Consider the following 24,137-nt stretch of genomic DNA (forward strand, 5'->3'; position numbering starts at 1 on the left):
TCGTAATGAAAATAGCGTTTTTCTTTTAGTAGTATGCTCATTCTCAACCCCACCTACCGGAGAACAATCGTTTCGATGTAATGTTTGTTACAGGTGGGGTGACGAAATTTGCGGAGCAACCGAAATAAACTTTATTTGTCCAATATGTACATCCCAACGTAAAAAATAAAATATTTTAAAAATCCTAGTTCTATATTTTTATAATAAAAATAAAAATTAATTATAAATAATAAAAGCACATGTGAAAATGACTTTAAAAACACATATGTACATAAATTAATCAATATTTCTTGAGTAGGCGATATCAGGTACCTACCATTTTTTCGGGACCGGATTTTTGCATGCTTTACGATTTTTAATTTCTAATTCAAAATTTGTATGTTTCAACGATTCTAACTTATGCTACATGGAAGATGAATAATTTCTCTTTTTGAAACGAATTGCATGCAAGTAAATAAATTATTATTCAATTGACAGCGATTTAACTTTTGCTATGGCGATATTAGGCGCAGTCACCCTATTCCCCGTCCCTTTTTAAACGACTTCAAAAAGGAGCAGGTTATAGATTCGACCCGTTTGTATGTTTTTTTTATGTTGTCCCCTCATAACTCCTCAGCATATGGACCGATTTTGATGATTTTTCTTTTATTCGAAAGAGGGCGATGCCTCGGTGGTTCCATCCTACACTGCATCAATATTGTCCTAATATTTTGCCAATTCTGGTTAATAATAAAGACTATTGTCACATAATTCTTATTATTTCATGTACGTACGCGCATATCTCCTCAGCATGTTGCGTAAATATATATAAAACTAAAAAATTAAAAATAAAAAAATTTAAAACAAATTAAAACCGTCTTCAAAAAAATAAAATTGCACTAAAAAGTTAAAAATACTTTTTTCCCGTATTTAATCTACGACTCTCATATTTTTTAAGTCGGTGCCGCATCATTTGCACTGTGTAAATCTGGCGCCGGCTTAAAAAATATCAGAGTCGTAGATTAAATACGGAAAACAATTATTTTAAACTTTCTAGTGGAATTTTATTTTTTTGAAGACGGTTTTAATTTTTTTTAAAGTTTTTTTATCTTATCTCAATTATGCCTCAAATGCACAGAAAATTCCATGTCCAAACTTGCCCCACTACTTGACCAAATAATCGGTGTTTCACCTGGCAAGTAACGTTAAAAATCTTCGAAAGCATGACAGCCCTATAATTGCTGTCCCAGAGCGGCATCCGCGACGGGGCCGACAAAGCGTAGCCATGACAAACGCGCCGATCGCGACAAAACGCTCTAAGAATCTAAGGTTACGGAGCGTTCCGCGAGCTGGGCATTCTTTCAACGATCCTCTCTTAACGGTCAACTGAATGCCGGCAAAAATCATCCGAACATTCTAGCGCTGCGCGCGTTCGTCGCTTTACATCTGTCGCATGGCCACTGGTTCTGCTGGATTTTCTAATTGCCAGCGGTAGCGCCCAAAGGCAATGGTTTTTTCCCGTTTTGCCACCGTTTCGTTTGATTCGTTCCAGATTTGACGAGTAAAACCGCAGCGCGCCTCGAATTCATCCAGCGACCAGGCCTCCGCGGTTTTTGCTACCCCAGAAACGGCACCGTTAGATTTTAACCAGCGTGTATCTACAGAAGCCTGACTCGTTTCTCCTCATCGCGGCTGGCCTCTTCCGTATTACGGTTAAGAGAGATTCACGGGGCAAACCGTGTCCCTGTTGTTCGCCTCTGACAGGAATTAATAAGCGAGCATTGTAGGGCCGCGGATGGAGAGTTGTTTCAAGAACGGTACAACTGGGAAGCGCGACAGAACGTTTTCGTGAAGCGTATGTAAGTGGCTAGTAGTCGAGGAGAATCTCTGGTAAAGAGTGCCACGGGCAGCCGTGAAGAGGGTTGCCTGTATCGTTGGGTATCTGATATAATGGAAGTCCACTTATTGCAACCGATATTGCTTTGGCGTGAGGGATGGGCATCAGGTGACTACACTTGTGCTCTCGGCCACAGTTTATCTTTGTAGGTGGATGTGAAGGAAAAATATGCTGCAAACAGGCACGTGTAGTACTTATAGAAGCGAAGAAAAAAGTCTTGATAAGCAGAGATCCAGAAAGAAATATTTTTTAAGTGATTGAAGTGATTACAAATTAAATAAGGTTGTATAGATCGAATTGAAAATTAAAGATTAGGTCAGTATTTCGTTATAAATTATATTAAGATTTAATTGGGGTTTTAAAAGTGAAATAGTTTTGTGTTGAATTTGTGTAATTGAAAATTCGAGATTGGGTAATTACTTTGATATAAATTAGAAGATAATGAATTATACGATGTAGCTATCAAGAGATCTATTGTGTAAGGACTCACTTATCACTTTATCAGTCAACCAAAAGGAATCAGAACGTGCTATTTAAGATATTCATTATTACCATTTCCATCCTGCTTGTTATAAAGCTCATCAGTAGTAATATCTGATAACAGATGATATTTGCGGGCAACAGAAAACTAAAAAACGTCTGCTACTCAAATAAAAGTACAATGAATTTGCCTTTATGTGCTTTTATTAAAAGTGAAACACCTCTGAGCCAGATAATTATTAATATCAATGTACATTTCATTTTCGTAGATTGTTATCATGCATTTCCCTTTACATTTCTTCGCGATGAAATGGAGAGTAGGACCCAGACCGTTTTATGTAGTCCACGTGGTGAAAATTATTATTGTTGTAATGTATATACAGAATTTGTTAGCAACAGAATTGTTATATTCTAATAATTATAGTTACACCTGCAGAACGATGAGCTACGATCAGTAGGTAATACACGGCTAATTGGAAATGTCTGATATGTTACGGTTGATACTACTTGATCCAACCAGCTATGACTCCTCAGCTTTCAAAAGTGGCTTTAAAGTTTGGTCACCCTAGTAGCTACATAAAGTTTTAATGAACACAACTTTGGGAATCAGTTTGGCATAATGAAATAATGGAAGCACTTCCAGTAAATATTTGCCATATTTTTGTTCCCACGTTACAAACATTTTTGTATTTCTATTGTTCTCGCTACAACCTGACCTGGTGCAACTAGTTGCACAAATAGTAACTAATAACTTACTAATTCATGCCGCTTAGATTAAAGCACTTTCTTTCAAGCTTTATTACTTCAATTTGCAACAAGAATTATTAAGAAAACATTTATTCAAATCTTTCTCATTATTTCTGCATGCTGAATTCATTTCTGAAATTGTGCCCACATTTCATGAAACACCTTGCGTAACTTCGTTGGCAATCTCATTTATGATGTCTCGATGCTCAGGTCATCTAAGGATCTAAAAAATTATTAAATCTGATAACTCTTAATTCTGCAAACTTTCAGCTAGCTCTATCGACCAGAAAAGCTTGTAGTAATTTCTTCCATAATTTGTTTTCCATTTCGTATGTTTAAAGAGCGGATCAAGTGAAATACTCCAAAGGATAGAATAAATCAATAATACATTTTCCTTCGCCTAGTGTCTGTAACCCCCCTGTTACTTACAATAAATATCTGCAAAACAATCGACAAGGATGCAAAGATTTATAGAACAACGCACGATTTTAAACCGTTTTGGATAATGTAGTAACAAAGGTAATTGGCTACAACTTATCTGTGTTCAATAGTCAACATCGAACGACAAGAAATATTTATGAAAAATTTTTTTGCATAGCAAAATCAAGGCCACCTTGAGTTCTTTAAATGGCGCCATATGGGGTGGTATTCTCAGTCGCTACTTATTTTTAAGCAAATGCTTAAGCATTCGACATCCTTTGCTAGCTACTAGGTTAGTAGAGGATGCCGCATGCTTAAGCATTGGCTTAAGGGCTTACGCCACCCTGAGGCGCTCGAAACAGCACTAAACTAGACGAATTTTTTTTACTGATACTATAAAGTTGAAAATTATCTATTTTCTTCTTATGGGTAGAGCATATATTAGCGCATATATTGTATAAATACTGTACAAAAATATTAAAAAATGACCGAGTTATTTGTTCTCCCGCGAAGCTCGTCCGCCGTTACACGCGTGACTAACCTAACAAATTATAACGAACATGTTCGTCTGAAATCAAAAACCCGATGATTTTCGCGTTCCTTAATAAAATACCTACGATGTAGCATAGGGATTTGAGAAAACAAAATTTATTGCACAAATGAGAGCAAAGTGAAAAAATTATACGTTTTTCACATGAAAAAACGAATTTAAACCATTATTTATATACGAATGGGGTACAGGATGGAAAAACTGATATGTTACATCGTAGATAATACCATTAAGAATATGCGTGCCAAGTTTGAACTCAATCGGACAAATAGTTTTGGAGATATTTGATAGGTCATCTTTGAAAATGTAGTTTCGAGAAAAACGCAAAAGAAGAAAAGTAGAATGGTCGCTACCTGCTGCGGAATATCGACATCCGCGCCTCGTTGAAAGCCTATAACTCGGCTATTTTGGGGAATTTTTGGGTCTACAATGACTTAAATTATTCTTAAAACTTAATAAGAAAATTCAAAGAAAAAAGAAATCGTGTTTTCAAAACTTCCAGGGTGGCGTAACCCCTTAAGAATAAGTAGCGACTGAGAAAACCGCCCATGATTATTTTTTATATTGGCAAAGGAATCTACCACCGCGGGAACGGTGGCGCTAGTGTGCATAACAAATATGGACGACGCAAGTAGACCTTTTACTATATGTTTATATGCATCCAGTAGTATAAAAGTATATTTCGAAGTTTTCTTACAGTAAAAAATGTCGACCATTCGTTTGGACACAAAAGTTTGTGTGGGGAATTTTTGCGTCTACAATGACTTAAATTATTCTTAAAACTTCACGTAATAAGAAAGTGCAAAGAAAAAAAAATCGTGTTTTCAAAACTTTCAGGGTGGCGTAACCCCTTAAGAATAAGTAGCGACTGAGAAAACCGCCCATGATTATTTTTTATATTGGCAAAGGAATCTACCACCGCGGGAACGGTGGCGCTAGTGTGCATAACAAATATGGACGACGAAAGTAGACCTTTTAAATGGGTACAAGCAACGCCGTCATCGAGAAATATCATCGAAGGGCAGAATATCGTAAATTCAGGAATGATAATTGTATGCGGTATTAGCGATGAAACAGAAGAGATGAGGAATACATATGCGCTATGTTTGCAAACGAGTGCGTTAACTTCTAACCCACACACGATTACGGGGAAGTTCAAAATTAAACGCTCAAATAATAACTTGCCTGAAGAGGTTTATATAGAAAAAATGGTAGGCCATGCATGCAAACATTTTTTATGACTGTCCAAATTGCTTTAGGTTAACTGCCTCTCAGCAAGTCTTTCTTCTCTTTTTAATTTCAATGCTTCTCTCTGTTCAGTACGAGTCACAGATACTGGAACTGCATTTTTTCTTAACACTCGTTTGCTAGCATCTATATCAGGAAAATAGTAATCATTTTCACGAAAATGTTTTGAGCAAATTATTACATCTCTCGTATCATTGGGGATATTCAATTTTCTTAACCATTCTGCTGGTTTATTAATCATTTTCTAAATTTCCAAATAAATTTCTTCTTGCAATTTTACTTGCTCCACTTTTTGGCACATTGTGGAAACTTAAATTGAGATTACTGTTCATTGTAGAGTTACAATTTGCTACACAACACTTTTTTTTGCAAACAGTTCGTCGATACTGTGAAAATTCCATTTCGTTCGGAGTTTTGAAGTCTTTGCCAATATGTAGTAGCAATAAATGGTATACTTGCGTCGGCCATTACTATTAGTTTGCGTACCGACCGCTAGTGTCGCATAGTCATGTTCTACTCTCAATTATACCATACTGAATCATAATGTAACACATTTATGCATAGTAATATTAAATTTATAATAGTAGGAGTAGCTGTAGTTAAAGTGTGTTCAGTATAGACAAGTTTCACTGAAACTTTTATCAAGATCTACTTTCACTATTCTAAATTTAATATTACTAGATATCAATAAAAGTGTTACATTACGATACTCGTTGACTGCTTCTTAACGTCCCCTGCAATATCATGAATGAAAAATCATACGCTTTCATTTAAAAAACTCAGGCTGAACTTAGTTTTGAAATGACAAAAAAAGTATTTCAGAAATTTTGAAACACAGATAAATTTTAGTCAATAACTTTTGTTATGACATCATTCTAAACGGCTAAAAAATCGCGCGGATCGTTAGAGTGAACACCCTTTGTTTACGCGAACTACCCCATACTAGGGTGTTTCATATTTTAGAGTCCGAAAACTGCGGAAATCTGTGATTTTCACCAAATTTAACTATTTGTAGTTCACAACTGCGTTAACCGATTTTGATGAAATTTTCAGCACGCACACAGCTCACTTAAATCTACAAAAGGCATTTTTTAAATTTTCATTACGAGCACAGAGAAAAAAGTTGAAAACACGACATTTACTATTTTTTTCCTTATTCCAACCAATCGCAATTTTTTTCAAAACGACGAATCACGTCACTTAGCAAACTAATCCTTCTATCTTCTCAAAAAAACTCAGGTCGTTTGGATCAATTTTAAACAAGTTATTCTGTTTTAAACGGTGACAGAATACTTTTGCACGCCACTGTAAGCGCCTCCATCAGTCCCGTTCGTGAAACAGGAGCCACCAGAAACTTCCGCTGCACCATACATCGAAGATCGATCTACAAAAAGGCCCCAACGTATGAGTAAGTGGTGCACGAGTGCACGAGCCACTATTTATCGGTACAAGACAGCATTGTGTCGCGACACAAACGCGTTTGGTCCAGTCGGGTCAAAGGACCTGGCGGACAAGGTGGCATCGAAGTCGACGGTGAAACACACGCGGAACAACGGCATTCCCATCTTTTCTACGTGCAAACGTAACCGATGTGCCTTGGAAAGTTATCTCCTTATAGAAACGTACGCACGTGTCTCGAGTCGATCGTGTATCAGAAGACAGAAAAATATGAACGGGTCCAGGGTTAATCTGCAGTTGCATCGCGGGTCCAAAGTCGTTTCATCCTCGATCGTCCCTTCACGGTTCGCAGTGGGTCAGGAAACGGTGCGCGCTTTTACGAGCCCCTTTATACGCGGTAATAACACGTCCACGTTCGAGGTCTACGGCTTCATTACGACACGATTTCTCGACTGGCGTTCGCTGGTTCGTCAGGTTTTCATTGAGCTTTCTTTCGACGCTTCTGAGATCGTCCGCGGTGATCTGTTCCTTCTTTTGGGTGTTGATCCATTCGTGAGCTGCGGATCGGCGCGGAGAATGGTGGATTTAGGTGGTTACCAAAGTCATGGATCATCAAGGATTCTTTTTTGTGTGGGAGGTATTGTTTTTCGTGGAAATAGAAAGGAAGATGTCACGCGCCATCTTTCCTTATTCTGACCTATCTAATCCTTAAGTGCTTGTCTTCTCTTAAGCTTCCAACGTTTTCTTTTACTTATTTTTCCTGCTATTTTTCTTTTTCTGCTCATTTCCCTTTCTTTCTTATATATAAGTATAAAAATATATATATTTTTATTTATTTAATTTCGACCTTGCGGCCCAGAAATGTGACTTGGTTTACAATTCCTCTTAACCTCACCCCTACACACATCTCCCACTCACTCACACTCACCCACCCCACTCTACAATTCACTTATCCTATTCGCCTCTATATATTCATCGCAATCTCTCTCCTATACCATCCGCTTTTCTATTAAAACTAGTCAGTCTCCTACTATTCTATTTTATTCTATTGCACGCTATTATTCTTTGGTACCATTTTGCTCTCTCCCCCTCCTTATCTTTTCTTTCCTCCTTCCTTCTAAACCCCTTTAACCATTCCACCACTTCCACTACCCTTCTCTCCTGCAGTATTTTTTTCACACTTACATTTATTCTTTCCACACCTGTGCAATCCTCCGCCAGATGTTTTAACGACCCTATATCTCTTTCGCATAAAATACACCTTCTATCCTCCTCTTTCATCCAGTATCTATTCCCCTCTTCCATATTTGCGCATCTTGCTCTTGCCATAAGGCTCTGGCTTCCTCTTACTCTCTTCTAAATATTTTGGCAAGTTTACCCTGTATACGTGCTTGTACAATTTGTGGTATCTTGCTTCCCTTATTCTATTCCCTTGTCATTGCTGTTGGTTTTCTCCGTCCCTCTCCTTCAGTATTCTCGTTATGTCCTTCCCTTCCCCTTTTTCTAGCCTAATGGGCTGAACCCATTTCTATTTAAATACTCTGTCCTCCCTCTGCTATTTCTTGTGCTGCACCCCCCTTTTACCCTTTCCCTTAAACACTCCTTCACCAGGCAACGTCCTTCCGCACCCTCTAATCTTTCCTCGAATCCAAGCGCTCTTGCTCCTGCTTTAACTCGCAACTTCTCCCTCTTCGTTTCCTCCAGTACCATATAATCCGGCGTTGTTCTGTCCAGTTTTAGGCACCATTTTATATATTTTGTCTGCACCCTCTCTAATTCCTCCCACTCTTTCCATCCAAATATTTCCACCCCGTACATCATTATCCCCATTATTAAACAGTCAAACAATAGCACCCTTTTCTTCCAATCATCTCTAAATAACCTCTCCCCTATGCCCCACACTTGTCCTACTGCCATATCTGCTGCCTTTGCCTTTCCCTAACATGCCCTGCGATGTCCCCATTCTTTTGCAGCTTCACTCCCATGTATTTAAACTCCTTAACCGTGTCAATTTCCGTCCCATTCCACTCTGTCTTCCTCTTCTTTCCTCTGCCTTTGCTGAACACCATGATCTTCGATTTTTCAACATTTATTTCCAACTTTTTCCTACTCCGAATCTTATATTTTATATATTTTATATATTTTATATATCTTCTTAATTCCTTTTCGTACGAAGTTTCTATCCTCGTCACTAGAATCATTTGGCACTTCTGCTTGAGTTTTATGTAGGGTGCCTCGGTGTAATATGCCACGGTTAATTTTAAAACCTGATATTTCGCAACTGTAAGTAGGATACGGGGGAGAAGATAAAACTACGCGAAAGTATGATTAATTATGTTTATTAGCTAATAATTACAGACATCCAGCACTTATAGTTTCATAAGAAAATTAAAAATACACAACTCTTCAAAAGTGACATTTTACCCAAGATGGTGCCTTAGATTGGGAACTAACGATTCTAAATTCGAGAATATCAACAATATTTGAAATTATTTAAGTAGTAATCGAAAACCTACGTAATCAGTGACACGTCAAAATATTTTTCAAAGATAACTATTTCTTACAAAGTAAACAGTCTCCAATCTCTAGCATGCAGTCTCCATAGACCCATTTTTTGCAACAAGTAGTTCTTCATTGTCAGTCACATCTAAGTACTTTTTTATCGTAATAATAGAGTTCACATATTTCGCAGGAGCTGTCATCTACATCAATCGAATCAGCTGGCAACTTACCCCACATGGCTATGGAAAACACGTGGAAAATTTCTGCACTAAGCACGTCGTTTTGGTCGATGTTTGAGAGGTTCATTTGTTAGTATAACCCAGGGGTGCACAGGGAGCCGTTTTTGGCGCCTAGCTGCGAGCAACCCGCCTGTTCCGTTGCTAAGGTTAGAATCAGTGAGGAGAACTACAGTAGTTTACGTGCGTGCTCGTAGGCTCGTAGCGTAAAAGATTTTTTTTTAATAAAGTAGTGCAGTAAAATCCCCCGCAAATACTCTTTTTTGGCACAAAATTCGACATATTTAACAGTATTGAAAAAAAGTTGTTTACACTTCGGCGGAAATGACATACGCTGAATTTGAACCTTGCTTATAGTACTTCTTTATAGATGCGCTACCGTCTTGAACTTCACGCACGCAGTTCTGGTAACGCCATCTGTCGCAAAACAGCGAGAACTTATTCAACATCCTAATATTATGTCGAGACTGTTCGGAACAAGAGTAAAGAGTGAGGGATGAAAGAGATATTGCGTGTTATATATAGGTGGTTTTGGTGGTTCAGAAAGTGGGGGTTGAAAGGGATGAGGCGTAGGGATCAAGGTACAAGGATGAGTAATAAGGGGCGGATGAAATCACAGAAAAAGGAATTTAGGATATTTGCTATTGCTATTGTAGAACGAGCTATCTGTAGAAAGATTTACTACCTGTAAACGAATGACTAAAACTATAGAAAAATAAATTTAAGTGGCGTTGGTATACAATAAGCGCGCAATTATCGCCATCTACGAACTAAATAGGAAATTATTGAAAAGTGGCATATTCCCGAACGTGGCATATTACACCGAGTCACCCTACAAAGATATATTTTTTGATCGCATGAAATAAGATGGCGTATAAAACGTACCGCGTAAATCGAGGGATGAGTGCATATAAAACCCCCACAGTTCACTAAAAACTTCCAATAAAACAGCGAAACCCCCAAAAACACTTAACCGAAGGTCCCTCAATGTGTCCTCCACGAAAACTTATCGTTGTAGGGGAGACCGGGGCAAAGTGAACCTCGGGGTAAAATGAGCTTTCTTAATTTATTCTTCAACAATAGAATGTATTTACAAATTTTGGTGACGTAATAAATGTGTGTAATACCACAATGATAATTATACACATTCAGATATCGCAAAATTTATTTAAATTCATTTCAAAAATTAAAAATTAAGTTTTAGAGACTAACCTAACCTGTCAGCTAGCTGGGAAACCACGCGGCGTGATGGAACAGAATCTAACCTCAAAAAAAAATAAAAAATCTGCCACAATTGTTGACAACCACGGTGCAAAAAAAGCCAGGAGCTGCCGTGCTACACGCGTCATTCCAGCGCAAGGGGTTAATATTTACCTATATCCTTAATTAAAGTTCTTATTTTGTTGCACCTCACTTTATCCCATACATGCATCATTTCTTTCAAGTTGATTTTTAATATACTCTAAGTTTATTTTAAGTATTGCTATTCGTCATTTATCAATATTAATGATCAAATTATATTATAAATCTATTGCCACGGATTTTTATTGAAAGGGAAAAATTTTATTCGACTTCAAACTTTTTCCGCCCCACTTTGCCCCAGTCTCCCCTACAACCACTTTCTAGTCCACTCGTAAACAATACACTCCACCAAATAGGGATTAATCGAACATAAGTTATTTTTCACCATCGAACCATTGGTTCGTCGTAAAACACAGCTACCCTCGTGTCACCACGAATTTCATAGAATTCTCCATGCCTTCGAACCTTCCCGAAGGTCCTTTTGTAGCCACGTCCGTCAATATTCTCCGAAAGCCATTAAACAGTAACTTTCTAGTCGGGAAACCAAATCATCGTGATAATCGTACCGTTTTCTTTTTTTACCCACGACGATCTCTGCGATCTCAATAAATACCATTACCTTACAGGACTTCGATCTGTATCAGCGACTTGCTTACCAGTTTTGTAACCAGTCCCTCGCTGCATCCGTTTTTCCTTCTGCGCGACGGTTAAGGAGTTTATAGCTTCATTTTCCGATCATCGTTGCGTTTCTCGAGCGTCTGACAATTATCCTTCTAAAAGTACCGCTCGCTAGCTTGCTACTTTCGTTCCGATCGATTCGATCATCCGTGCACTGCCATAAACGGGCTCAAGTGTTTTCTACGGGATGCCAGAAGACAGAATGGTTTTCCGTTAAACACACCCCTCGTGCTTTTTGTAATTGTGCTGATTGCTTCGTGGCAGTGGATGAAAGTTAGTGCGCCTCTTAGGCTTTTTGCCATCTTCTATTTCACATTTTGATTCCACTGGTTCATCTTGGTAACGCGTGCCGCGCCACGTGGGCCACCGGTGGCACACGATATTTATTACTTCTAACAAGGGGAGTATTTTAGGTGTCCGCCACCGATCATTTTGATTTTTGGATATGTTATAGAGGACCGAAAAATAAGAAATACGTGTTTTTTTATTTTTCCCCGTTTTCATATTTGGGGGGTGAAAACTGCGTTCAAAGTTAGGGGTGAAAAATCATTTTTGTGGAATATCTCGAGAACTATTAGAGATAGGGGAATAGCGTCAATGGACGAATTTTGTGTCTTTGAATGCGAAATATGACTGACTCGCCAGATTTTCAAAAATCCACAAAAATGATTTTTCAACCCTAACTTTGAACGCAGTGTTCACTCCCCAAATATGAAAACGGGGAAAAATAAAAAAACACGTATTTCTTATTTTTCGGTCCTCTATAACATATCCGAAAATCAAAATGATCGGAGGCGGACACCTAAAATACTCTCCTTGTAAGTGAAAATTTTGTTTCCAAGAAAGAAGGTACAGTGGGTGATCAAATTACCTGTTATAATATTTTATATTAAAACAGTTAAGTTTTAAATGAAAGTCTAGTTACACAGAATTCTTATTATTTTTCTACGAAGTGATGTTTGTAAATTACAAATATACACTTCGCAACGCAGCATTATCTGTCACATGGACGCTTTTATTTCTCTACAAATAGGAACATATTTTTCGTACTGTGGCGCTAATAATTTGATCGCCCACTGTGTCTCCCAATTCAGTATCAAAATCAAAGTAGTACAAAAGGAAGCTGAGATTATGAAAAATATAACACAACTACTATTCCTCTGTAATTGAATATCGCAATATACTTTTCTCGTCACTTTTTATAGTTTTACCAAAAATCTGAATTTCCATCGTGACACCTTTTCCACCGTGAATTTCCCCATTTAATTAATGAATACCTCAGGAGAACGGAGTTTCTATTTTAGGTTCGAGTTGTCGAAGAATTTGGATATGCTCGTGTTTATTTAACTGCAATATTTCAAGTTTCGTTGCACTTGTATTTTGAAAATTTAAAGTTTCGGTCGCTGCGTATCTTTTGAAGGGATTATTAGGGAATTTTCATATATGTTATACCAAAAAAAGAGCGGATGGTCCAAATGCAAAGGTATTATTTAAAATACATCTTGCAATAAAATAATTCGTCGTTTCTCTTTCCTTTTTGCAAATGAAATTTGCGAATAAAATATTCGAACCTAATAAAAACGACGTGGTCAATAGCTGTATCATTTCCTCTGAGTTTTCTCATTGTGTAGCAGTAATTTCTATACACAAGCTATCGTTTCGACATACTTCACTTCACAGTTATTCTCGTTGGGAATAAAAGGATCGCAACTTTTTCTCCCGTCCCTCTTTTTTGCAGGATATTTCTAGTCGTTCCCCAGCTCTCTCTGTCTCCCTCTCAGTTATTTTCTGTTGTGGCCGTTCAAGGTGCTCGGCTGCGTGAAAAAAAAGTCTCACGACGAGTCGCGAGCGATCCTGACGGATCTGACTTTGAAATCGCAACGTATGTCAATGCCAACTCTGCCTGGCTGGCAGTCAGTGTCAGTGACGCAACGACGCTTTCAAAGGCCACATTGCTAATTACGTGGTAAACCTTCTCCTTAGCCATCGATTGTTGATAAACAACGGATGCGTAAGACACCCGTAGAACAGGCTCCGGTATTATTTGAATAAAACATTTTAGAAATGATTATTCGCGTAATACTTTGCGCGACTAGAAATTATTTTCAAATACTCAGTGGTTAGGTTTATTTGAGCCAGGAAATAAGTAAGTCTGAATTACTTCGTTATTTAGTTAGTAATCAAATGATTTTTTATTTTATGTTTGGTATACATATTTGAGTAAGTGTCGTTTCTAATGCGGCGTTCTTCCAGAGGAAGTATTTCAGACCAGAATAATCCTGATAGCGAACACTGGTAAGATTATCTATTATTTTACTTGAAAAGGGCACCTATGTATGTAAAATAAAACAGTTTGAACTGATTTATTTGGTTTTGGCATAAAATGAGGGTACTTTTTCTAAATTAATTTTTGGATGGGAGTAATGTAAGTAATTCAAATAATTTATTATTTCAAATATTATGATGTAGAATTAAGTTCTTCTCAGCAGTTTCGAATCTGTTTCGTCTTAACATATTTTGTAAACTGTAGTTTCTACTGACAATGAGAAGTGGATATCACGTAATAATCTGACTTATGCAACATTAAAAAATAGTATTTGAAATGACGAATTATTTAAGTTACTTTATTAGTTTTAAGTGAAGAATATTATATATATAATTTAGCAAAATTATCCTTATATTGTACTCATTGTACATATCACAAAATTGAAATTAGTGAGGAAAGTTTGAAAAATCATCTGTGTGTCTAAAAAGAAAATTACCATGTGGCAATATTAAAACAACAACTTCCATATCCGGACTGAGTTATCCATAGAATTTTAGGTATTTAAAGTATCATCCATACTTCAAGTCATCGCACAGTAACCCATTACAAAATGCCGGTAGGAAAGACCGGGGCAAAGTGACGCGAAAAAAGTTTGAAGTCGAATAAAATTTTTCCCTTTCAATAAAAATCCGTGGAAACAGATTTATAATATAATTTGATCATTACTATTGATAAATGAAGAATAGCAATACTTAAAATAAACTTAAAGTATATTAAAATTCAACTTGAAAAGAAAATGCCAAAGCGACCATTTTACCCCATATATGGGGTAAAGTGAGCTGAAATAAAATACGAGTTTTAATTATGGATATAGGCAAATTATTAACCCCTTGCGCTGGGATGACGTGTGTAGCACGTCAGTTACTTCTTTTTAACTGTTGTTGTCAAAAACTGTGGCAGATTTTTCATTTTTTTGAGGTTAGATTCTGTTCCATCACGTCACGTGGTTTCCCAGCTGGCTGACAGGTTAGGTTACTGCGCACATCACTCGCGCATCTTTTCTTTGCAGCTCAGTTTACCCCGGTCACTTTGCCCCGAATGTGTACTCAATGGAAAATTAATTATTTAATAATGTTAGGATTAATGTTTTCTCAAACGCGTGTACATGTATGTTTATAAGCTTGTTATAAACACGCAGAAAAAATTTGGAGTTAAAATAACACATTTAAGACTCATCTATCCAAAAAGCTAAATTGAAAAGAAAACCAATTGGAAGCCTCTAAAATTTAATTTTTAATTTTTTAAATGAATTTCCATAATTATCATTGTGGTATTACACACATTTATTATGTCACAAAAATTTGTAAATATATTCCAATGTTAAAGAATAAATTAAGAAAGCTCATTTCCACTCAAGGTTTACTTTGCCCCGGTCTCCCCTACGCACTTACATTATTCTGACATTCTGCATGTTCAAAACAGAATTCTGGTTGAACACAACATTTATTCATAACAAATTTGTCATATTATATAGGTGAAGATAGGATTACAAAAAGTTCAAAAGTACCGCAGTATACATATCTACAAGTTTTTTGGCGGTAAGTTTAGCAAGTTGAACGTGGGACACAGGCTCCGCTGTAACTATTTCTGACATAGTTTGATGCGCATGTACAGCCAGGTTCGCGTCTGCATGTCGGGAAAAACATCTAAACCACCAATATCATTGAAATTAGAGTTGCAATTATCGCGGTATAATTGATAAGAATCGTGTCACACACTTACAATGTATCGACATAGTGGATATTGAATAGTACACGTTTCATCGCAATTTCGTCCGCACGCCGACCAGTATTCGTTCATTGGGCAGTTGGGTACCACTGGACCTAGTCCTCCTCCATATACTTGACCGTCTTGAATAATAATTGTGTGAATTATGGTACACATTTAGGATTCGCAATTTCACAGATTCGCAACTCCGCGATCCCTACATCTAGAGACCTAGAAATAGAACTAACACTTGGTCAGAGCAAGGATTTTGAGGACACAATCCTGTGTCTAAGAACAGAAACAAGGATTTACTAGTGGCAAGCGGATCAAGTTCCGAAGAACATTTTATACTCTAATTAAATTAACCTTTCTAAAAAGGTCGTTCGCAAAATATCTTTTACAAGGCACAATAATTTCTGTTAACACTCTGCGTGACGTCGGGGTGTCTTCGCGTCAACGAGTTGCCATCCTGTGGGCCACGCAAAGTGTTAGTGCAATTATTCAAGGCACAATGAACTCCATAATCGTGGACTAGGATACATAGTATTTAAAAAAGAAGACAGTAGTGCTTGTCGCCACAAAATTATTACATTTCTGGATACAAAAGTGGGTCTACACTTAGAGACCCAAACTGAGTGTACTGATCTTGTGGAACAAAGTGGCAACTCAGAAATAGAAATATTGAATTTACACTACTTTAGAGTGGTTAAAAAACTAAATTCAATATTTCTATTTCTGAGTTGTAGTTATTTCTATTTCTGAGTTGAGAAGTAGATCGAATTATTGCTCAATAATATCTTTTTTAATTCTACTCTACAAAGTTGATTTAAGCGTTCTGGGATAAATCTATGAAAACTTACAAGCAACGCTCACCATCAGCAAGCACAGCAGCATGTATCGATACATCGTCGATGTATTGATTCTTTCTCTTCCCTCCACTCGTTTCAAATTCACTTTCCTCTGTGAGTCGACATATTTCATCGGCACCAGTTTTTATACTCTCTATTTCCGTGACAAACATGCACATTGGTCATCGTCTTTATTTTCGCGATAGCGTTATCGCAGGGTCTACGAAAACATTTCCTTTCATCGCTATTAGTGAGATAATGTTAATACCTCCTTGTTGCCAGTTTCTGTGCAGCGCGAACAACAAATTTGCCGGTAATAACTTATTATTTGAATTGTTAACTTAGTCGATAACTGAGTACAGGTCCTGAGTTATTTTTACATCTTGTATTTTCCGAGGCCACAGGTAAGCCCCGTTAGCCCTGTTACGCCCTTGCGACCAGTTGCTGGCAACTTGGTCGCCGACGACCACGAGGTGTACGGGGATATACAGGGTGATTGGCCCGAAACGCCTGATCCGCCTGGCAACTGTGACGAGGTCAACCCCCCGTGGCGTCTCTCCGAAGTTATAGCTTTCGACCCTCGAAGGGGTTGGAGTACCTATTAAGAAGTGAGAAATCTTCGAATTCCTCATTTCTCATCAGATCTGTGCGAAAGCGACGCCAATGGATTCCTGGCGTTCCGTCGATTAAAATCATACTAAACATCATGCAAATCGGACTATTTCGACACAAGCTATTCCTTATGTAAAAGTAGTCCGAGTTTGCATGATGTTTGGTATGATTTTAATCGGAAAACCCCAAGGAATCCATCGGCGACACTTCCATATCCATACGATAAAGAATAAAGAATTATTTTATTTCCTAAACAGATACAGGGTAATTCTGGAGCTGTGCCCGTCACCCCGTGGCGAGGGCTGCCCTTCGCAGTGCCTCGCTCGAATTTTATGGCTTTTTCCGGAAAAAGGTACGAATCTTGGGCCGAACGTAGCGAATTGGGGTCAGGCCCCTGCAGTGGAGGGTGACATATCCATTACAGCGTATTAAGAAATTCTTTTCCTCATCGTGTCGAAAGGGAAATGTTGCCAATGGATTCCTTATGTTCTCCCGATTAAAATCATACCAAACATCATGCAAACTCGGACTACTTTTACATAAGGAATAGCTTGTGTCAAAATAGTCCGATTTGCATGATGTTTGGTATGATTTTAATCGACGGAACGCCAGGAATCCATTGGCGTCGCTTTCGCACAGGTCTGATGAGAAATGAGGAATTCGAAGATTCTCACTTCTTAATAGGTACTCCAACCCCTTCGAGGGTCGAAAGCGATAACTTCGGAGAGACACCACGGGGGGTTGACCTCGTCACGGTTGCCAGGCGGATCAGGCGTTTCGGGCCAATCACCCTGTATGAGTTCGTACGCACTTGGTCGCGGCGAACAACTAAGGTTTCTGGTCTCTTGTTGACCAAGGTGGCGGCAACTTGTCGCAAGTGCGTAACGGGGCTAAGTGTCTAATTTATTGCAAGACTGTGCATTTGCATTATTTCTGTTCGATAATTTGAATACTTTGGAGCAGAATACACTATTATTACTTGCTAGTGATAATGGTATATAATAGTGGTACTGGTGTAGTGTTTTTCCTTTTTATTTGTTTTTACATTTTGCTGTGAATTGGGAATTTTCCTTACAATACGTGGATCCGTGACGGCCTTAAATTGAACATTCTGCGGCCCCAATTCGTAGGGTAACTGTGCCAGTAGTCGGCCATTTAAGGGAAAGCGTCTGGGTTAGTTTACCTCAAACATTTACTTTATTTGTGATGTATTCGAAAAATATGTCGCTACGCTTCCAATCTGTTATTGATCTATGTAAAAATCATTTTTCTGGCATATTCTGAATAACAACTTTTGGTGGCCGCATGTACGGGTAAACAATCATTGGAGGGATAATGCCTCCATTAGCAGAAAATAACATCAATACTGTTAATGTCTCTTTTTCACCACTTTTTTTAATTTCATAGATGTTTTTCCAACCTTTTGGAACTAGAATTTCCCCGCTTTTGGGACGCAATGCGAACTCTGTTTCATCCTTATTAAGGATCCTAGTCGGGTCGGTCATAACATTTTCCGCATCTATTTGTTGAAGATATTCGTGTAAATTTGAAAACCATTTTCTGATATATTCTTCTGTAATACAACTTCTTCCTTTTTTAGTTACTCCTTCAGGTTCGCGAAGTGCTATTTCAGGGTGCCGATTTAAAAAAGCTTATACTATTTTTCCCCTGGGCGGCCATCTTTAAAAGAAGTTCTACGTTTCGAATCTAATACAATTTTTTGCACACTATCTAATAACTCCTCTTTCTTCCGTGAAAATCCGCATTTTGCAAGGTCTATTAACTACCTTACAATTTCCTCTTCTTCGCTTTTGGTTAAAAATGAATTTGGGTCCATCTGTCGAGGACCTTCCTTGACCCATCCATGCACTCTATCCTGAAGAGTACCGCGGGGTACTCCGTAAATAAAATTCTACTCGATCCCCTAATAGTGACACCATCGCGAATGGCTTTCATGGCGTTTTCAATCGCATTTTCCGAATATTGGTGAATAATTCTTTTAGGCGGCACCATATCCAATAAATAACTATAAATAAGTATAAAAGGGACAAGTGTATTTTAATATGCATTAACCGAATGTTAAGAGGTTTAAAATTCATGATGTGTGTACTCAAAATTTAATTTTTTTTTTAAAGTTCTAATTATTTAAATTATAACGGCTGACCACTGGTTTTACATTAATTTTGGCGGAAAATAATAAAAGCGGGTGATTCAGGAAAGTGAGCTTTACTTGTTTGGTAAATACGGTTCAAATTGGCGATTTCTCCACAAAATTTCCAGTAGTCAACCGGGGCGGCTGATTATTGGTTTCTTTATATTTTGAATGCCAATACTCGACCACTTCAAAAATGCTTACTAACCTAAGTTTAAATACAATTATAATTTCACGAAAAGTTCATTCCAATGTTACTAATTGCGTATTCAAAAGTTGAAAACAAAAAACTTCGTATTAGTGTTGGTACTTGTACACTATTTTCAAGTGGAGCAGGTGGAACCACACGCAGTCAGCGGACTCCTACTCCTACTCCTTTTCTTCCTGTGTCCCTCCATAAGGAAGAGTTCCTTCGAAGGCATATTTACGACTGCGGATTAGGCTAAGCTCAGCACAGAAGTTGCTGAAGAAAGACCCATGGCACTTTCTACCCCTCCGCATGCGTCATTCGTGCGCGCTCAGCCTGCTCAGTGCATACGCATTCAGGTTTGGACCCGGCTTTAGACATTTTAGAAGTTCTGAGTAGCCTGTGTTTCTATGATTACCCACTAGGAGGGTAACCCTCATGAGGACACTGGGCAAAGTATATCGCTTGGCACTGCTAGGGATAACTAGTGCGTTTTCCACCACACCAACCCTGGCGGTGGGGATCTGGCTGGACCTGACGCCTCCGCACGTGATTGTGGAGGCGGGGGCTGGGACGGCAGCCCTACGAGTATACTTTGCGGGAAATGGGCACACAGCGATCCTGCAGGAAGTAAGGGACTCTCGCGAGACTCTCGATTGCGGGAGAGACCGATGTGACCCAGCCTACCGCTTCCAACGCAACATCGACGTTCGCTTCCCAAACAGGATGGCCTGGGAGGAGAGCGCGAAAGAACTACTCTGTGTATAGCATTTGCTGCACGCTCGTAGGTCAGTAATCCCCCCTAAGACTTAACATTGTACTTAAAGGTGAAATCAGACGGCGCGTGGCTCGGCGAGCTTGGCACGAGATTCGCCGAGCCCGCGCGCCGTGGGAACGCTCATGGCTCGCCGACTCGCCGAGCCACGCGCCGTCTGATTTCACCTTTCGACTGCCCGTATCGGCTCGGGCACCAATGGTCCTGCAGTCAGTTTAATAGTCTATTACTTTACTTGGAAAAGGTATCTAAAATGAAATACTGGTTTGGACTGACTTATTTGGGTTTGGTACAAAATGAGGGTACTTTTCCTAAATTAATTTTAAGATGGGTGTAATGAAGTAATTCAAATAATTTATTATTTCAAATATTATCTTCTCTTTTGTATTACAAAACATTCTTGCCCAAGACTGTTGTAGAAATAAGTTTCTCCGAACAATTTCGAATCTGCTTCGTCATAATATACTTTGTGAACTTTAGTTTCTACTGACAATGAGAAGTGGATGACACGTAGGTAATAATCAGCCTTGGACAACATAAAACAATAAAATTTGAAACGATGAATTCTTTGAATTTCTTTATTACTTTTAAGTGAAGAGGAAGAGGGAGTAGGTACCACCAAATTTAAATTGGTGAGTCAAGTTTGAAAAATCATTTGAGTGGCTAACAAAAATTTAACGTGATGCAATATTAAACCACCAACTTCCACACCCTGTCTGAGCTATCCGTACAACTATTTTAAATATCGTCCATACCTCGAATCGTCGCACAGTAATCCATTACAAAATAGCGCAAATTCTAACATTTCGCATGTCCATAACAGAATTCTAGTTCAAAATAACATTTATTATTAGCAGATTTGTTATATATAGCTGCACATAGGATTACAGAAAGTTCAAAACGGAGTATACATATCGACAAGTTTTTGTGGCGTTAAGTTTCGCCAGCTGAACATGGGACACAGATTCCGGTGTTATTTCTGACATAGTTTGGTATGCATACACAGCCAGATTCACCGCATGCCATGGAAAATGTCTAAACCACGAATATGATGAAAATTAGAGTTGCAAAGTGTTCCGCGGTATACTTGATAAGAATTGTGTCACACACTTACAACGTTTTGACACAGGCCATATTGATAAGGGCACATTTCACCACAATTTCGTCCACACACCGCGACGCGTGGACCAGGTCCTCTAGGTATATCAGCACCTTGAATAATAATTACGTGAGTTATGGTAAACAATGAGATTCGCAATTTCACAGATTCACAACTCCGTGATCCCTACATCTAGAGACCTAGAATTGAAAACTAACACTTGGTCGGAGCACGGATTTTGTGGACACAATCCTGTGTCTAAGAACAGCAACAAGGATTTTCTAGTGGCAAGCGGATCAAGTTCCGAAGAACATCTTATACTCTCATTAAGTAAACTTTCTAAAAAGATCGTTTGCGAAATATCTTTTACAAGGCACAATAATTTATGTTAATACTCATGTACATGTGAGCTACTTAAACTGTTGGTACAATTATTCAACGCACAATGAACTCCATAATCGTGGACTACTTAGGATCCAGAGTATTTAAAAATGAAGACAGTAATGCTCGTCATGACAAAATTATTACACTTCTGCACACAAAAGTGGGTTCACTGTTAGAGATCCAGACTGTGAGTCTCTTGACTTTGTGGAACAAAGTGGCAACTCAAAAATACATATTACATATACTCTACTGTAGAGTGATTTAAAATAAGCTATCAGACTAGTATGTAGGGCTATATAATTCTTGAATTATATCATTGTTATGCCCTTCTAAAAAGTGGATTTAAACGTTCCGGATACATCTGTGAAAACTTACAAGCAACGGCCACCAACAGCAGGGATAGCACCACGTATCGATACATCGTCGATCTATTGATTCTTTCTCTTCCTTCCACGCGTTTCAAATTCACATTCGTTTGTGACGCGAAATCTTTCAACGGCACCAGTATTTGTACTGTCTATTTGCGGGGCTAATATGCACATTATTCTTCGTTGCCAATTTACATGCGGCGCGAACAACAAACTTGCCTGAAATAATTTATTTCTTGGATGACTTTGTCGTTGAGCAGTTATAGGTGTTGAATCATTGTTACACCTTGTATCTTCCGAGGCCGCGGATAAGTGTCCAATTTGTTGGAAGGCTGTGCCATTTGCATTACTTCTGTTTGATAATCTGAATACGTTGAGCCAGGATAGACTATTATTTCCTGGTGATAATGGTATAGAATATTATCAGTTTCTAGTGATAAGTCAGTAGCGTTTTTCCTTTTTATTTGTTTTTCTGTTTTACAGTGAATTGGGAATTTTCCTTTTAATACTTGTTCGCGAGGGCCATAAATTGATCATTCTTTGGTCCTGTTTCGTACTGTGACAGATTCTTCTTCAGAGATCGGAATAATGGATGTGGTAGAATCTTATACGTGTTAGAATTTCCGAGTATCACAATATTAGGGTTAATTCTACCACTCTATTTTGGTTCACAGCACATCATGTACACACATTCTGAAAGGCATTACATATGCAGGGCTCTGATCTAATCACAGACAGCGTTTCCAACAAATATTAGCCATGGCGTACAGAAATCAGAAATCCCTTCTTTATCTAATACAGTTCGCTAGGCCACCGATGTCGATGCGTCGTACATCGAGCCCTCCACCTCCACGGACGTTAATTTCAGTCTGTTTCGACTATTTGCTAAGTACACGATTCTTTCGACCTCGGTTGGCTCCCTCCACCTTTCCATTCAAGGCCTGTGTTCTTCCCCGCCAATTGTTTTTTTTCTCGGCCGTTTCCTAACCCCCGTAAATAGCGGCGGGGAACTAGATCGACCTGTGTCGACCTAGGTGGAGCACCAACCGAATGCGTCTCCAGCTGGCGAATAGGAGGACGGCCGGAACGCGGCTCCCTGATCGTCGTCGATAGGATCGCCACACGGTGACCGAGCGGGAGGCTTGAGGAGGGACCGTAGAGGGTGATGGTTAGCCAGTGCTTGAAGCGAACCTTGGGAGCCCGTCAAGTCCGAGGGGGATGCAATGGCTCCGCTGCGGGCCAGCTCCTCAATCCAAGGTGACAGCAATCGCGCTCAGGGATGAATGCCATAGGTGTTATGGTGTCACGAATGGTTCCATGGGAATACTAAACGACCCTCCACTGTATTTAGGGTTACCCCTGCATAGCAGGCTCTGTGGGGGCGGACCGCATACTTTCTACACGCTTGAGGGAATCATATGGACTAAAAATTTTCAAATTTAACAAATGAGTCTAAGGCCACGTAGGAGACAGCGGGAGAAGGCTCTTGGAGGAAGGATCGTCACCCGCGCATTCAGCGGATCCTACCACAGTGGGGCCGGCTGAGATCGAGGTAGAACCGTGCTCCTATGCAGAAGGCAGCCCTACGAATATACTTTGCGGGAAGGTGGGCAGGCGCGGGAAACGGGCACCGGCTATCCTGCGGGAGGTAAGAGACTCTCATGAGGCTCTGGACTGCAAGGAGACAGATGCGATCCAGCCTACCGCTTCCAACACAACTTCGACGTTCGCTTCTCAAGCAGGAAGGGCTGGCAGAAGAGAGCGCAACTCTCTCTGGGGGGTCATCTGGTATACGGACGGCTCCAAGATCAAAACCGGAACCGGAACGGCGCTATGGTGGAAGTGGTCCAGGCTGGAAAGGTCCGTCGCCTTGGGCTGTCACATATCGTTTTTTCAGGCGGAGGTGCAGGCCATTGGGACCGTGCCAGATTGAATCTGGACAGCAGCTACGAGGACACATCTACATAGATCTGCAGCAGCAGTCGGGCCGCACTCGAATCCCTACGGAACGTAATGGTGAGATCCGGACTGCTGCTAGACTACGTGGATGCGCTGACGCAATGGGCAAGAAACAAGTGCGTCAGATTACTATGGGTTCCGGGACATGCGGGAATCATAGGCAATCAAGGGGCGAATGATAGAGCTCGAGGCGGGGCACGTAGTAGAGTTTTGCACTTTACGCGTTTCTATGGGTATGGTGAAGGAATGGACGAGGTGCTGGTCAAGACAGCAACTCGATCGG

At 39.3% G+C, this 24,137-nt stretch overlaps 2 protein-coding genes and 1 long non-coding RNA gene across 6 annotated transcripts in view; all 3 read right to left on the bottom strand.

The window, feature by feature from the left end:
- The window catches only part of LOC143377874 (uncharacterized), a 247,871-nt gene that overhangs the window by 17,110 nt on the left and 206,624 nt on the right, over nt 1-24,137 (bottom strand). The window lies entirely within an intron of this gene.
- On the bottom strand, nt 15,188-16,512 carry LOC143377498 (venom serine protease inhibitor-like). 3 transcript variants are annotated; one of them, XR_013087350.1, is made up of 3 exons: nt 16,344-16,358; nt 15,486-15,701; nt 15,188-15,409 (listed from the first exon to the last, which is right to left on the bottom strand). XR_013087350.1 is itself a non-coding variant. In XM_076828772.1 (3 exons), the coding sequence occupies exons 1-3, from the start codon at nt 16,495-16,497 to the stop codon at nt 15,308-15,310; spliced, it is 384 nt and encodes a 127-aa protein (XP_076684887.1). In that variant the 5' UTR covers nt 16,498-16,512; the 3' UTR covers nt 15,188-15,307. The 3 variants fall into 3 exon arrangements, 2 of the variants coding, with proteins under 2 accessions (XP_076684887.1, XP_076684888.1); XM_076828772.1 differs by having other exon boundaries at nt 15,486-15,613; nt 16,344-16,512; XM_076828773.1 differs by having other exon boundaries at nt 15,486-15,613; nt 16,331-16,458.
- LOC143377897 (uncharacterized) lies at nt 20,756-22,032 on the bottom strand. Its single transcript, XR_013087433.1, has 3 exons — nt 21,903-22,032; nt 21,159-21,256; nt 20,756-21,079 (listed from the first exon to the last, which is right to left on the bottom strand). It is a non-coding gene; the product is annotated as an uncharacterized LOC143377897 (long non-coding RNA).

Source organism: Andrena cerasifolii, chromosome 16, assembly GCF_050908995.1.
Source record: "Andrena cerasifolii isolate SP2316 chromosome 16, iyAndCera1_principal, whole genome shotgun sequence".
In the NCBI taxonomy this organism is placed as follows: Eukaryota; Metazoa; Arthropoda; class Insecta; order Hymenoptera; family Andrenidae; genus Andrena; species Andrena cerasifolii.

Excerpts from the sequence above, each read along its gene's own strand:
- LOC143377498 (XM_076828772.1), bottom strand. The coding sequence starts at position 16,497 with ATGTGCATGTTTGTCACGGAAATAGAGAGTATAAAAACTGGTGCCGAT. Across the intron at positions 15,614-16,343 it reads TGCTGCTGTGCTTGCTGATG|ACGGTCAAGTATATGGAGGA; the intron begins GTGAGCGTTGCT and ends TTATTATTCAAG. Across the intron at positions 15,410-15,485 it reads ATCCACTATGTCGATACATT|ATGTTTTTCCCGACATGCAG; the intron begins GTAAGTGTGTGA and ends TTGGTGGTTTAG.